General features: G+C 38.1%; 1 protein-coding gene across 1 annotated transcript; it reads left to right on the top strand.

Annotated features, from left to right (window-relative positions):
* The first annotated feature begins 328 nt into the window (after window positions 1-328).
* On the top strand, window positions 329-6,883 carry LOC114148127 (fibromodulin). The gene is given in 3 exon segments (XM_075410494.1): window positions 329-3,553; window positions 3,627-4,517; window positions 6,003-6,883. Coding segments are annotated over 3 exon segments (1,185 nt in total). The 5' UTR covers window positions 329-3,411; the 3' UTR covers window positions 6,155-6,883.
* The last annotated feature ends 9,728 nt before the right edge of the window (window positions 6,884-16,611 follow it).

Below are 16,611 nucleotides of genomic sequence, written 5' to 3'. Positions count from 1 at the left end.
GACAGTCTAAATTTTAACGTGACCAGGAAACCTCTTCATTGAAACAGGAGTGATGTGAGCATTTCTGTTTGTTATTTATAAGAGCCTTGTGCAGAGTTTGTGAAGGTGAGTAGAGGCTTTTTTGTTAAAACATGTGAAAAATGTACTGCAGTCTGGAGAGAAAATAAAAATCTCAAGTAATCATCCCTAATTCATGTTTTGACCACCAAACTGGAAATATTTCTCAAATAACAAAAACAGTTTCAGAAGATTTGTTCTGAATAGCCTTTAAAGCTGTAGTGGGTAACCTAGTGTCATGTATTTTTCTAGGTTGTGCAGTTACCCTAATAGGCATGGTCTTTGGATTCACTGTTGCAAAGGAAGTAACAGATGCCAAAGGCTGCCTTGCCAAGTACAAGTCAGACATAGTTCCTTTGCCACAATGTTTATGGGTGTAATCGACATGTTCTATGTTTGATGTAGTTGTCTAGTTGAAGCATTCAGACTATGCACAGATATGTGGGGGGTTCTAACTGGAATATTACTCAATATTACTGGAATATTACTCAATAAAAGAGAACGAGCAATGCCACAGGAAATTGTGACTGACAGCAATAAGCCTTGTCTCCAGTACTACCATTTCCAAATTATGTGATCAATTTTCAGTGACAGAGACATTAAAATAACTTTTGTTCAAGTTAGACCAGTTACGCTTAATGTTAATTTTGAGTTTAATTCCAGGATTTCTGTTCCAATGTGTTTTGCTCACCTTATTTTTTCATGCAAACACAACTAACACAAACACATAACTATTTGATGAGTTTGTGCAAAGATGTTAAGACTGATGGGAAAACTCTCGTACCGACCATTTATGAAAAATATTGTTGCAAGATGAAAACAATTACTTTGCTAACACAGCGTGAGCATAACTTTGTAAGTTGCGGGGGGATTTTTATACACTGGGATGTTTTTAGAGAAAGAAGTCTGGAAAGGAGAAAATATCTATTAAGCAGCACTAGTGAGGACAAAGATCTTGAAGCCACATAAAACCATAATGCGTGCCACTCAGCTAAGAACAGGAATCTGAGCAACAAAATCACATACGGACCCCAAGATGGAAAACAGCAGATTGGGAAAACATTGCCAGATCCAATGAGTTTCAACAGCCTAAGACTTTTGGGCTTTTATGGGATCGTATATATGTACAAACATGCAGCAACTATGCTATTGAGTTTAATGTAGACTAAAGGAATTTTTAAAATACCTTTTAAAATGGAATCTGTTAATTTTAAGATAAAAGGGGATCTTATAAATAAAACATTACAGATATTTAGCCAATGACAATCCGACATTACCTTTGAATTGTGGTTTAACTGAATCATGAACAAACAAACAAATAAAAAACTAATGAAACAGGCAGGTCTGGACGAAAATTATACTGGTCCCTTAATATTTTGTTGTGCAATCTTTTGAAGGAATCACTGCAAATGATTTCTGTAAACATTAATGAGACTCCTGCACATGTCAGTGGATGTTTTGACCAACTTTTCATGAGTAAGCTGCTCCAGTTGTCTCAGGTTTGAACGGTGCCTTCTCCAGATGTCATGTTTCAGCACCTACCACATGCTCAATATGTTTTAGATCAGTGTCGCTAGAATCCAGTTCAAAAAAGTCCAATGCTATTGCTCTTAACAATTCTTGGGTGTTTTTAGCTGTTCTTTTTTAATCACTATGGTGATAAAAGACCCATAATCACTAGCCAACACCTCTCCAGAATGCCTTGATAGTCTTGAGTTTTCATCATGCACATATTCAAGAAACCCTGTGCCAGCCAAAGCTGACTCAGAACAAAACCAAGCGTCTATTTCACAGCAGGGTTCCATTCTTGGCATGCTTCACTTTTGCTTCTGTGAACATAGAGATGATGTGCTTTCCCAAAAAAGCTCTAGTTTTGTTTCATTGGTCCAGAGGACAATTTATATTTATATTTATGTAACTAAAAACAGCAGCTAATGGATAGCAATAACGTGTTTGTTGATGCATAGTTTAATGTACCAAGCAATTTGATGTCAACTAATGTTAACCCACTTTGAACATACACATTTTTATGATTTTAGGTAGGTAAATATTGTAGGCTTCCTTATTAATTTTCAAAATAAGTGTTACGACCCGCCTAGGGGTGGCCAGACCATAACATGAAGGATCCATTCTCTTCAGATCTCAAGCAGCCGACACACACAGTTGAACATTTTAGGTTATTTATTTTAAAACGATGTATTTTTGATTAACATGTTACAAGTGGAGCATATGGCTTCAGAATGAACTATAATGCCGAAAACAACAAACAAAAGGAAACTATCTGAATATTAACCGAAACTTACATAATTGAAAATAAATAAACCAAATGACAAAAACTTACCAACTAAAAGCTAACTAAAAGCTATACACAAGATAATGACAGACATCTTAAAAGTGTATATTTTGGAATATGTAGTTTGACATGTTCTTGTTTATTTGTAAATAAGTTTTCATTAGTGTAGAATGATGGGCCCTGAAGTGTTTGAAATTTGATTCATAACATTTCCCAAATTAATGAGAAAAACAATTGCTTTTCTTCGAACATTTCCTGCCCACAGGCTAGCATGTGCCAAAGCATACAATTGGCAAGTGTTGTTGGACAAATAATGACACAAAGTGGCACGACATAGTATTCTGATCGCTTAATTTTAATGGAGGGAATTTTTCTGTTTTCGTTGTAATTTAGAGCTCATTAAGATCCATTACCTTTATAACAAAGCTGATTCTTAAATCAGCATGCCGTCTTTGCTTCCTCAGTGTGGCCTGGAAAGGAAATACACAAAGAATTCACATAATCACTTGAACTCTGCAACCAATTTTCCTACCCCAGAGGAGAATATAAGTAGGGGGGATTTTTCTGAATTACAGTTTACAGGACTGTAATGGTTCTCTGATGTCCAGGCGCCAGCAAAAGCATATGCTGAGCTTCTCTATGACTTGAATACTGTAGTTGTTGAAAACAGACCTTGAAGCATTCTGAAGAAATAGGTAATGGAGATGTTCTTGGACAAACAGCAAAATTTAGCATACTTTGTTGACACATACCAATTGTAGTATACAAAAGCATGCAGAAACAAAGTGATTGTATTTTAAATGATAACTGTGATTATCACATCTTTTGTGGTTAATTAAACATTCAATATCTGAGGCTCAACCTCTTCAAAACCTCTATGACACAAGAGTAAATAGCAAGACATACTTTGAGTGGTTCGGCTAATGATAAGGTGTGAAACTGTGATGGAAAACAAGGATGTTAAAAAGCAGATGTTGCAACTAGCTCACAGATGGCACTAATATTTACGTTGCTGCAGGATATATGTTGTTATATAGGTTACATGAAAGTGGAAAAAAGGTATGTGTGCTAATGAAACATAATGGTTGGGGCCACAGCTGCAGAGGGGGTTGCTGCTGGTATTTATTTTAGGCAGGCAACATATTCCACTCATTCAGACTGGGATACCAGAGAGGTGGATAACAAGGAGGCAGCAAGAAACTGGTAGGTATACTGCAGCAACATTGGAATAAATTGTGTGTATTTATCTTTAAAATATTCTTTACCTTTCCTTAAGTGATCATGCGGACATTGGTGTTCATCCTCTTGATGGAAATGGTGGATGTGAACATCAGCCAGCAGTACAGCCCCTTCCAGTGGCTGTCCCAATTGCGGGGCCGGAGGCAGAATGCAGGCTGGCAGTCAGAGGCTGTAGATTGCCCCCTGGAGTGTGATTGTCCAACAGCCTACCCCACAGCTATGTACTGTCACAGCCGCAACCTGCAGCACATTCCCTATGTTCCATCACACATAAAGTATGTCTACCTGCAGCGTAACCAAATCACAGGCATTCAGGATGGAGTGTTCGACAACGCCACCAACCTGGTGTGGATGATTTTGTCGCATAACCAGCTCAGCTCGGAGAAAATCAGCGACAGTGTCTTTGTCAAGCTGGGAAGCCTGGATCGACTCTACCTGGATAACAATGAACTGACCCATGTGCCTCATAATTTACCAAGATCCCTCACCGACCTGCGACTTTCCTACAACAAAATCACAAACATCTCCAAATTATTTGAGTCCATGCCCAACCTCACCATCCTTCAACTTCAGGGAAATGTCATAGAAGAGGTAAAAGGTGGGTTAATGGGACTAGAATCTCTTATGATACTGGACATGAGCAAAAACAAGCTAAGGAAAATTCCTGACAGCTTTCCCAAAGAACTACAACAGCTCTACCTGGAGCATAACAACATAAAGCGCGTCCCAGCTGGTTTTCTTACCATGTATCCTAATCTGCAATTTATCCGCTTGAGTCACAACAGTTTGACTGATGAAGGACTTCCCACCAGTGTCTTCAATACCAGCACACTCGTTGAGCTTGACCTGTCCTTCAACAAACTGGAGAAGATCCCTCTTGTTAGTAGGAACCTGGAAAACCTGTATCTGCACGCAAATAAGATCAAAGGTATGCACACTTCTTTAAATCTTAAAGTAATAAAGTGAAACAAAAGTTTTATTGACAATTTTAATGACACGAGTGTTAATTTTATTTATATTAATATGTGTAGTCACTTTTTAACCAGCGACAATTCTTTAAAGGTGACCTATTATGCTTCCTCAAACAGTTCCTACTCCCTGTGATTTTTTTTGCAAATTTGTTTACTTTTTTTCATTAAATTTGACACTACCGCCTGCTGCATTTGGACCCATTCAACAAAAACACAACACAACATATTATTTTTCAAGGATAGTTAGCCCATTCCCACTAGCCCTACCCTCCTCCTCAAATATAACAGGGACAGCCTATTCATTAGAAACTTTGGCTTAAATACAAACGGCGCAGGGCAAGGGGTGGAATGGGGAGGAGCAGCAGAGCTGCAGTCAAAATGTTTCTCCTTGAAACTCAGATCTAATAATGCATCGTGCTGCGGAGCTGGAAATGAGTCAGCAAAGGTTGTGGGAGTTTTTCCGCCAAACCAGATCTAGAGCTAAAGGGGCGTTGTCAGTAGCTGTGTGTATAGAGACCAAAATGCAAACATAGCAGCATAAATGCAAAAATATGAGATCAATAACAAAACTCAAAGTCAGAAATTTTAGAGTCACAGAAGTAGATCAAGATTAATATGGAGGAAAGTGGTTACTGGAATCAGAAACAGATCAGACAAGTTTAAAAAGTAAAAACAGCTGAGAGAAAACAGACCACAGAAACAGGGAATCAAAAGAGAGAAAATGACTGGAGAGAAGCCTAAATAGTGCTCAAACAAAAACAAAGAATAACATGTGAAGGACTCAAAAGATGAAGACAAATGATATCAAAGAACACCAGAAATAGAAGTGACAGATTTACAATGAGAAACAATAGCTGACAACCACAAAACTATAAACATGAATGTATCACAGGCTTAAAGCAGCAGTATGTAAGAGTTATATATATACAGTATATATGTATATACTGTATATACTGTACTACTTTTAAAACGTGTCTGTCATTATGGTAGTATTTTGGAATATGCAGTATGTATTGCAGTGGTATCAAAAAGTGATTCTACATGCTGATAAACAACAGGGTCATTTCTTGCATTTCTGTATTTTATCATTTTTGATCTGACAACATCCACAAAACAAGCTACATTCAACAAGCACACTGAATAATGATGAGCGGCAATTAAACCAAACCAGTATGGACCTGACTGGGTCAAACTAACCTATTCTGAATTATGGAGATAATTTTATTAATGCGCCTGCGTAATTTGCCATGAATACAGGAATGCAACCCAAACACAGTTCGGGAGGCCAGGCATAATCCACGAGGTTCAGGCAACATGTTTTTTGTTGTTGTGTTTTTTTTAAGTATTTCTGATTCTGATTCCAATTTCCTTGCAGTTGGTTTGGCAGTTCTTTTGATGTGTTCATGTTTATAACCGGTTTCCACATTTTTCTCCCCTTTCAGAGTTTTCCCTGAGCAGTTTCTGTGACACGATTGATGGAAAAAACTTCTCTAAGCTGAAAGTGCTGCGTTTGGATGCCAACAAAATCAGCATCAGAGACATTCCTGTTGAAGCTGCCTACTGTTTACGACTAGTTTCTTCTATTAATGTTTAGAACTTCCTGTTCTTTTATGAGTTGAGTTCATCTCTAACTCATACTCTCTTATTGTTGCAATGTCTGCTTTATTGGTCAAGAAATGTTTTATTAAACAGTTATGTTATTATCATTCCAGTGATATCATAATTCCAGTGTTAGTCAACAGGAAATAGTAGGTGTTGTATAATCTAATATCCAGATGGCAGTCAGACAGTCATAAGAGAGCTGATGGACTTTCTTTAGAAACATCACAATCTAAATTACTGGATTATGCCAATCCAACACTGTTACACATAATTACACAATAGCTGATGAAGAAAATATTAAATATAGCATCAAACTGTCAATCATTTGTAGAAGATTTAGTTTTTATCTTTGCTTATTGCATGGGATGCCATAAAACTTCACATCAAGTAATGCTTTGTTTTTCTTCTTACAGACTTTTGTTTTTGTCACTTAATCACTTTGCTGGTTGTACAGTTCATAAAACATTTTATTCCAAAATGTATGCACTGGGTCGCTATATTATTCTGAACTGAGTTAATATGCGTCTAAATATTTACTTTGAAGCCCACGTGATCTGGTTTTAACATCGTTTTATAAAGTTAAAACTAAGGAATGGTGTATATGCATGAGAAGTTGAAAGCAAATGTTACACGTGATAACAATAAATTATTTTGATTTTTTTTCTTTTTTGATTTTATGTCTTTTTAAATTTGCGATTAAATCACAAATGTTCCAAGCAGATTTACCTCAGTTGAGTCATTAATTTTGTGTTGTGCATGTGGAAATTAACGTTCTTCTAGTACTAGACCAGATCTGGTGTTATATCCAGCTTTTTAGCAGCAACAAATTCCACCAAGAACTGTTTTGTTTTTCCACACCTGCTCCCACGGTGTCCAAACTATTTTGACAATACCTGACCTGGGGAGGCCAGTCTATGTCAGAAACAGATCAGACAAGTTTAAAAAGTAAAAACAGCTGAGAGAAAACAGACCACAGAAACAGAGGATAGAAAAACATTGTTTGTTTTTCTATTTAGGTGTGACAGTGTGCTGCAGATATTTATGTGGCAGTACGCCCTGTGGGCTTTGAACGCACCACACAAGTGCCTGAATTTAATGGGCTCTTTGCACCTCAGCTTCCGTGTTCGGGGAAAAGCGGCTCAATTGTTTCCGATCTATTGAAAAAGGCTCTTTACACTGGGTATTTGCAGGGCTTGTCCAAGGTAACAATTAATGATGTACATCGATCCGAAGCCCCGACAGTAAGCTGGGGAAAGGTTTTAAGATGTTCGCCTCGTTATACACAGATACGAAGGTGAGTTTTACTTTCTTTAAACTTTGTGGCTAACAATAGCTTTAGCTTATGCTAGACATTTTTCTTGTTAAAATGTACTATTTAAGTATCTAAACATTTTTCATCCATTCTAACGGACAATGTTTTTACATTGTTTTCAAGTATATTACGTGTGTTTATTGTCTTTAGTGTCAGAGACCAAGTAACTGGGGATTTTACCGTTCAGGCCTTTTGCTTCTGAAGCCTGAGGAACAACAAGCCCATAGCTTAACAGTAGAGCAGCTCTTGTGTCGGAGTTCTAGTTCAGCTGACTGTTCAGGTTTAAAGTTGTTGCTTTTAGAAAAATATAACCGTGTTCCTTAAGGTCTCTGTGTTACTTTGCTTTATTAGTTTTGCATGTTTCTAGTGAAGCAGGTCGGTGTTTACAGCAGTGTGTACAGGCGGATCAGTTGCTCGGCTGTCTGGCTCTGGTCTGCTCTCTCGTTCCCATAAACTCTCTTTCAGGCTGAATACAGAAGTGATTCCATGGAAATAACACAGGAGGCTCCTTTACCTTCTTCTTTAGGCTGAAGAAGTTGACCCGGAGTGAAGTGAAGGCTGTAAACTTTGCTGTGTGGCGTTAGCTTTAACTGGTAGCGACGAATACTTACAAGCCACCATCTTCATCTTAATTCAGGACCGTTTGGAAATCCATGAAAACTTAAAGCCCGTTATATTAGGAAGACAGCAATGTTCATAGTATTGTTTTATTTGCGTCTGAAATAAGACTTTGTCTTTTCTAGCTGTCATGGTAGGAAAAAAGAGAGCCGCATTTGCGCATGCGGTTGTGACGTCAGCGCGGCAGGTGCAAAGAGCCCATTGGTTGTGGCGCTGTCTGTATATAAAGGGCCCTCCCTCACCTGGTAGACATGTTTTCCTTCTGGTTCAGACCTCGCTGTTTGATAGCCGCATACTAATGCGTGCTTGAATGATGCGCTTAATGACACTTCAATCGCTGATCGATCCCTCTTGTGGTAAGAAGCTTCTCACACCCTTAATATCTGTTAGCCTAGCCTTAGCTCAGCTTTACCTGTATACCCAGGCGGTCCTTACAAGCTGCCTGATTCTCCTCCCTGCCAGAGGCACTACATAGAGCTCAGTGGTAAGTGAAAAGCTAATTTTTTGGTATGCTTCCAGATTCTATTTTGACATGTATGTTTGATAGACGCTGCTGTTTGTCCTTGGCCGGCTGCTTGCCGGGTGTCCTGTTGTTCCTGGCTGACGGTCCGCCTCATACTTCGGTTATCCATCGTCGGCTGCCTACCCGTCGCCCTGGTTGTTGGCTTCATGCCCGCCGTCCTGGTCGGCATAAGATGGCTCCTGTCTCTCGTCCAGTGTGGCTGATTCGGGCTGGTTTGTGACCAGCTGGTACTGATCCTTCTGGTTCTGCTCTGGGCGGCGTCTGCTGCGGCGTGGCGGTTTGACCCAGGACGGGGTCTTAGTTTGGACTATTGCTGCTTGATTTGTCGTGGACTGAACTGTATAATTATGAAATGTAGGTAATTTGCATATCTCCTTTATTTTGACAGGAACGGCCGGCTCTTGGTGTTGGTGGTGGACTTTCTGGGTAATGAGTGGTGGTACTCCTTCTGGTTTGGTGCACGATTTTCTTTTGTTTTTATTTTTTGCTGTGTTTCTTTTGTAGGTCACCTTCCTGATTTGCACTGCCATCTTTGAGTTGAGCCATAACTGTTATTTTAATGTGTGAGTGGTTTTAAATTGGTATATTTCTGACTAAACAATTGTGTAATAAATAAAATTAATGAATTGGGTGAGATTCTCTCAAGCCTCGTCTGTAGCGGGCCTGTGTGCCTTATGGGTAACCTTTTAAGTAGAATTATTGCAACCTTACATTTATTAAATTAATGGTCGTAAATTCAAGTTGCCCATTTTAATCACACTGGTACCGTCACATTTATTTTCCTTTTACTTTGCATCACAAAGGAATCATATTTCTTTTATGGAACCCTGTTAAGAATGTGAATAAATTTAAATATGTTACTTATCGCAGTATCTCAGCTGTTCCCAGGACTGTGTGCTTCAGGGGTTGCTTCAGGAATCTGCCTCAGTCACTCCCCAGGGTTCAGTGTCACAGCCTGAAACACACTGTTGACCACTGAGCCCTTGACTCTCCACAACGTCTTCATTCGTCTTTCAGCCATTTGGTATTACTCTCATGTTTCTTCTTCTTGACATTGTCCCCTGAGACCACTATGTCTATCAGAGCTGCTTGTTTTTTCTTCCACTATGTCTGGTTGCTTATTTTGTGTTGGCCTGTGTCAGAAGCATCATTGTCCCTAACAGACTTCTATTGCTCTTGTGCTGAGTATTTGTTCCTGTAGTGCCATGATTTTGTACATCTGTACTGTCCTCATAGTAATTGCCATTCAAAGGCTTGTTTCCGCCCGGTTACTTCCTGCAGTCCAAGTTTGTGCTACTTGGGGCATTTATCAGTTTGTCATCTTTTTGGTTATGTTCCCGTTGAATTTCAGGATATTTGCTGTTTTGTCCTGGGTAGTAACGTTGACAGATTCCTTCACCTCCCTCTTTCCTCTTAGCCCACAGTCTCACACTCTGGGTGGAACTAATAGTAAGTGTAGGGAGCTTTCTTGTCTTGATCTCATTAACTCCGATCTCCCCCTTTAGTCAGGAGTATATAACAGTGGTAGCTGGTGAAAGTAGCTCCTGGTGGGGCTGATGTGTCAGAAGGTTTCCCTTCCCACTCCAGAATAAGCATTCTGTCAAAAAATAACTACAATTCCATGATTTAAAAATTAGATGCTGCACATTTTACTGAACAGACCTTTCACTTTTATGTCACTTTTAGACCTTCATGTTATTTGTATGTATACTTGTATTTAATAAATTACTCGGCTTATTTAGGTCCCTTTAAATCCATCCTATAATCTGGTATAAAACATACTTTTCATTGAGCTCATATTTCTGTATTTGGAATGTTTAGTGTAAAACCATCAGTCTATGCAGTCCTACGTTTTGAAGTGTGCCACACAGAAGTCTCAGTTGTTAAGGCCAAGAAAGGGGCGTCCTTTTACCCTCCCCCCATCAGTGGAACAACTGCAATGCTTTAACCCTCACCATGCATGTGCAAAACACAGAGCTAGGGTTAAACATGAGGAGAGAATAGGTAAAAGGGATTCAGATTTAATTTGCAGCAAAATCATGCTGAATGTTGAAGATGCACACAGTGATTCTGATCTGTTTCATGTGGTGTGGACATTGTTCTAGTTAAGCGATTTATTGTTTTTCAAACTTCATTTCAGTTTGTGTGTGATGTTTCATCCAGACCTCTGCTTCTGGTTGTTGAAGCCTTTCTAAACTTCAAACGTATCCTAAAGTAATACCATTTAACCAGGAATGCTTCCAGTGTGATGTTTTTGTTAAGCTTGTTGATTGAATGTTTGGCCCATTTTCTAACTACATTTTCATAAAACACATTTCTGCTGCCTTCACCAAAAAGCAGAGGCAGAATTTATGCTACAAGTATTCCCACAACACCCTGACTTTGTCAGCTGTGTGATACTCAGTTTTCTGATCCATATTTGGTGTGTCCCACTACTCTTTTCCATCTGGAAAAGTAAACTTGTGGTGCTGTGAAACTACCATCTTTGTTTGTATTAATAGATCTGGATGAAGATGGTTCTTTGTGGGACACGTTGCCAAAGCTATCATCTGGGTGACAGGCACAAGATGTCTTTTTTTTTCTGATTTTACAATCCACTTCAAGAAGCTAAGTTGTCATTTAAACCTTTCGTGTTCGTCTGAAGTCTGTTTAGGACAGTGAAAAGTTCAATTCAGTTAAGTTTATATATAAGGCTAAGTCACGACATGTCTTTTCAAAGCACTTTACAATAAAGGAGTTTCAATTCAATCACCTAAGTTCTATTTTGAACAAAGAATGCATTAAGTTTAGTGTTGCTGTTCAAAGCAGTTTCAGAGCATATACACAAAAAAAAGGAACAGAAGAACTGAGGAGTACTTTCTATGTTAAAGAATAGTTAATAGCAGGATGACGTTTCATTTAATTGTAGGTTTTTAAACACATTTAAAGCTTTAGGAACAAGATATTTGATATTATGAAAAGTGGTATTTTAACAGAAATCAGTTGGTGTGACATGTTATTATAAAGCTACAAAAATCATGAACAGAATCATGTGGGTCCTTAAATCCATGCAATGTATGAATGGATTAGGCTAATAAATCAAACACACTTTACTGGCAAAATAAATAGCTGTCAGAGCTCTGGTCTGTGACTTATTGTTATTTTTTTTGCTAGAGTGTAGTAATAAATAAAAAGTGACTTATCTGGAATCAGGGCAATTAATAAAACATCTGGCTCTAAATTATCACAAAAAATAATCATAATAAACAATAATTCCTTTTTGTATTACTTCACCATATTTCACTTTTCACTTCACTTTCATATCTCCTGATTTGTATGCATTTGCATTCTATCAAAAGCTAAACCACTGCTGCCAACTTGGTGAATTCATCGTTACCCTGACAACGTTTTCTAGTGATTCGCAAGAGTCTCTGATGTTGCTGGAAATTTTTGGAGACTAGTAAACACATGTTTTTACTCTTCTCAATGAACAGTGTGTGCTGCAGCGCCCCCTGCCCCCCTCATTCTTCCCACAGATTTCACAGATGTCCTTGCTCAGCTGGACCAGATCCAGTCCCTTTGCATCTAGCCAGCTAATGAATGAAGCCACCACTGGCTGACCTTACAACAAGACAGGAAGTAAATCTGAAAGGATTTATGTCTGACATAAGTTTTTGTTTGACATAAATCCCTACTAATCAATACTCTCAATTCAAACTTTTAAAGTTAATTGTATACAAGGGTGGTAATCAAACCACTGATAAAAAAGAACAATCTGGACAAACCACTAATGCAGAATTACAGGCCGATCTCCAACCTCCCATTCATCAGCAAAGTTATTGAAAAAGCTGTGTGTAAACAATTAAATAGCTTCCTAACAATAACCAACCGCTTTGACTCCTTCCAGTCTGGTTTTTGTGCTCACCACAGCACAGAGACCACCCTCATAAAAGTGTTCAATGACATCCATATAAATACGGACTGTGGGAGAACCACAGTGCTGGTTCTGTTGGACCTCAGTGCAGCTTTTGACACTGTTGACCATGACATATTACTGAATCGATTGGAGAGTTGGGTCAGACTCTCCGGTCCAATTCTTAACTGGTTTGAATCTTGCATAAAGAACAGGGATTTCTTTGTTTCAATTGGAAATTTCTCATCAAAGAGGTCAAAAGTCACATGTGGGGTACCCCTAGGTTCAATCCTAGGACCCCTCTTATTCAATATTTATATGCTCCCACTAGCTCAGGTTATAACAGGAAATAATATTAGCTACCATAACTATGCAGATGACACACAGCTCTACATTACGACGTCACCAGGTGACTCAGAGCCCATCCAATCACTGAACAGATAAATGTGTGGATGTGCCAAAACTTTCTCCAGCTGAACAGAAACAAAACTGAAGTTATTATTTTTGGACCTAAAGAGGAACGATCTAGAGTCAATGCACAGCTTCAGTTATTACAACTGAAAACCAGCGATCAGGCCCAAAACCTGGGAGTAGTGATGGACTCTGACCTGAACCTCCAGAGCCACATAAAGACAGTTACAAAGTCAGCCTTCTATCACCTGAAGAACATTTCCAGGATTAAAGGACTGATGTCTCAGCCAGATCTAGAGAAGCTCATCCATGCGTTCATCTTCAGTCGTATTGATTATTGCAACAGCGTCTTCACAAGTCTGTCCAACAAATCAATCAAACAGCTGCAGCTGATCCAGAATGCTGCTGCTCGCGTTCTCACTAAAACCAGAAAGATAGAGCACATAACACCAGTTTTAAAGTCCCTCCACTGGCTCCCTGTAGCTCAAAGAATAGACTTTAAAATACAGTTGTTAGTTTACAAATCACTGAACGGCTTAGCATCACAATACATTAAAGATCTGCTTTTATTGTATGAACCTTCCAGACCTCTCAGGTCTTCCAGTTCTGGTCTGCTCTGCACCCCAGAACCAGAACCAAACGAGGAGAAGCAGCTTTCAGCATCTATGCACCACAAATTTGGAACAAACTTCCAGAAAACTGTAAAACAGCTGAAACACTGACTTCCTTTAAATCTCGACTAAAAATCCACCTGTTTAGAATTGTATTTGAAATGTAATCAATTACAAATTTATTGATGGAACCTGACTTAATGCTGTGTTTTGATTGTTGATTTTACCTTGCATCGTGTTTCTGTGTTTGTAATGATGTAAAGCACTTTGAAATGCCTTGCTGCTGAAATGTGCTATACAAATAAAATTTGATTGATTGATTGAAGGGACAATAAACAATTATTATAATTTTATGCTGGTTTTATATTATTATATTATTAGTTACATTTCAGAAATATTAGGTCTAACATGAGTACACTAATTTATTATTTACAATCTACTTTGCACATTTTGTTTGATTCTATATTCATTTAATGTTTTTGCACATCAACCAGTAGCTACTCAATTAATCAGGTGCTTCCACATTACAAATGTAGGTTGTAATCAGACAGATAAAAATATAAAGTTATTTTATTTTAAAGGCTAAAATAAAACATAAGGGAAACTACATCAGATCCCTGCTAAATAAATTCAGGCAGAATAATCACTTCTCAAAGAATCATATTGTAAATTTATTTTTTTTCCACAACCTGCAGCTTTTCAAACTAGTATAAGCATAACATATATGTGTGTTTCAGACTCAGAAAGACTGAGTCTGAAAGCCCAGACACAATCTATTAATGCTCAATTTAAGCTAATCCCATACATATGACTAATGAGACAATATGTTACTCAAGCATTATTGAACAAATCTGATACTAATATTCTAGACATATGTGCTAAATGTGGGGACAAAGGCTCTTTGATTCACTTCTTATGAACATATCCAGAGATCCAAAATTTTGGAAGGACGTTTTGGATATAATTTCACACTTTCGAGTGTTGGATTATAAACACACAACCCCTCCTGTTTCCATTGTGTGTTGTGAGAAGAATCAATTCACTTCAGTTTATTTATATTGCACCAATTCATAAGGCGCCGTGTCAAGGTGCTATACCAAAAATAAAATCATTTTAATCCAATCACACATGCATGATCCCAGTAATCGAACAGTGCAGTTAAGTGAGTGTACTTTGACTACTGTGACGGTGGCTTACTAGGTAGGAGTTGTCAGTTCAAATCCCTGCTTCATATGTTTCAGTTTTTGCGCACAATTTGCCTGCTCAAAGGACCCAGGTCAGCTGTGGCTGAAATGTAATTTAGCATCATCAGTGTGTGAATGATGCTATGAATGGGTAAATGACTTAATGTGGTTTCCTCTGGACTTGATAAAGCACTATACACTATACAAGTGTTTTATCAAGCACTTGTACAGTACATACAAGAATAGATATTTTACTATTAAGCTCATCTCTGGAATTTTCTCATTCTGTGAGGTCAAATAGGATGCAAAGTTGCTGTGTTTGAGTTCTTTGAGGACATCCTGGAAAACCATTTTTGCTGGTTAATCCACTACGTCTTGGGGATATTCTTCATCTATCATCCTTGACACCCACCTTCCTGTTTGCGCTGCAGAACCGATAGGTTACTCAAGCAAATGTAACTGAGGAAATATAACTAGTCACTACCCACCTCTTAGGGCAATGCCTTGTTTTAGAAAATTTTACAAATAATAATTTAAAATAATTGCATTTTAAATTCTAAACAAAATATAAATGATTTTAATTATTTCCATTATTAGCCTGGACTCTGTCTTAACTTCTTCGAATGATGTGTAGTCTTCAGAAAGATTACAGAGGAACCATGGGTTTTCAATAAATTACCATGGTAACAAGGTGTTTGCATACACTAAAGTAACTCAGGCAAGACATTATTTATTTGCTGAAGGAATCTTCAGTTACGTTCCAGACTTGAGCTTTATAAGTGAAAATCTAAATCGATAGTCACACCACCAAAATTGGAACAAGTCCAACAATATTTTCCCATACTTTACCTCTATTTGATCTTTTTATGACCTGGATGTACGCCACAAATCAGATTTTCTCAAATCAGACATAGGGAAATTTCACATGTGCTCCTAAACTGGATATGTTTCTGAATGGTCATACCTCATTTCTTCTGGCACTTATGTCATGACAGATTTGATGTGACAGATTTAAGAGGCAGGAATGTATTCACACAACACACCGGACAGCCCTACTAACATGTGCTTCAAAGTAACAAACATTTGAGCAGACATTATTGAGGTATCTTAAAATTAAAAAAAAAAAAAAAGTTACCTTCCACTTGCACAGCTTCAGAGGCAATGCACACATGGTGACATCCTCTTTTACTATCATACAACAAATAACATATCATTATGCACTATTATTTACATCTTATTACTTTTGTAAGCTCAGTGGCTGAGTGTGATATGTCTTCTTCTGCACATGTGCATTACTTCACCACTGTAGACTTTTCATGCTGGAACCTGATTGAAGTTGCATTACCATTATAATGTAAACAACAACACTAAGAAAGCATTAAGACCTGCATTGTGTGGACATAATCTCAGTTGTTGCGTTGATTTCCTATCTGTGATTTTTACTAAGTAACAGCTCAGAAAATGTTTTGGAACAATATTTCTGAGATGGCGACTTTGTGTTTTCAGACGGTAAAAGGAGGAAAAAGCTGGGAAAGTTAAAAAACACCGCACAGGACGGGATCCCTTCTAACAGTCTTTTTAGTCAGTTCCCACATAGTTATTGTTGAAGAGAACTTGTCTTTTCATCTTGCAGTCTATCACTCCACAGCTGCTTGTAATTCCCCAAAGAAGAGACTCTACATTAAATTAGAAAAATGCTTTCCCTGTTCAGTAATGGAGCAATATCTTTGGATGAAAAAAATATCACTGCCACTGCAGAATGATTTGCAAAAGGAAACGTTGTAGCTCCAGAGAATACGTTTGTTGGAAATCATGTTATATTGCAGTCTACAAAGGCTGTGTTTTTTTTTTCCCTTTCATCCTACGCATTTGCTTCCTACACAGATACTTAAAATACA

Source organism: Xiphophorus couchianus, chromosome 1, assembly GCF_001444195.1.
Source record: "Xiphophorus couchianus chromosome 1, X_couchianus-1.0, whole genome shotgun sequence".
Taxonomy (NCBI): domain Eukaryota; kingdom Metazoa; phylum Chordata; class Actinopteri; order Cyprinodontiformes; family Poeciliidae; genus Xiphophorus; species Xiphophorus couchianus.
Note: the sequence above shows the minus strand (reverse complement) of the source record. Positions and strands in the feature narration are given on the sequence as shown.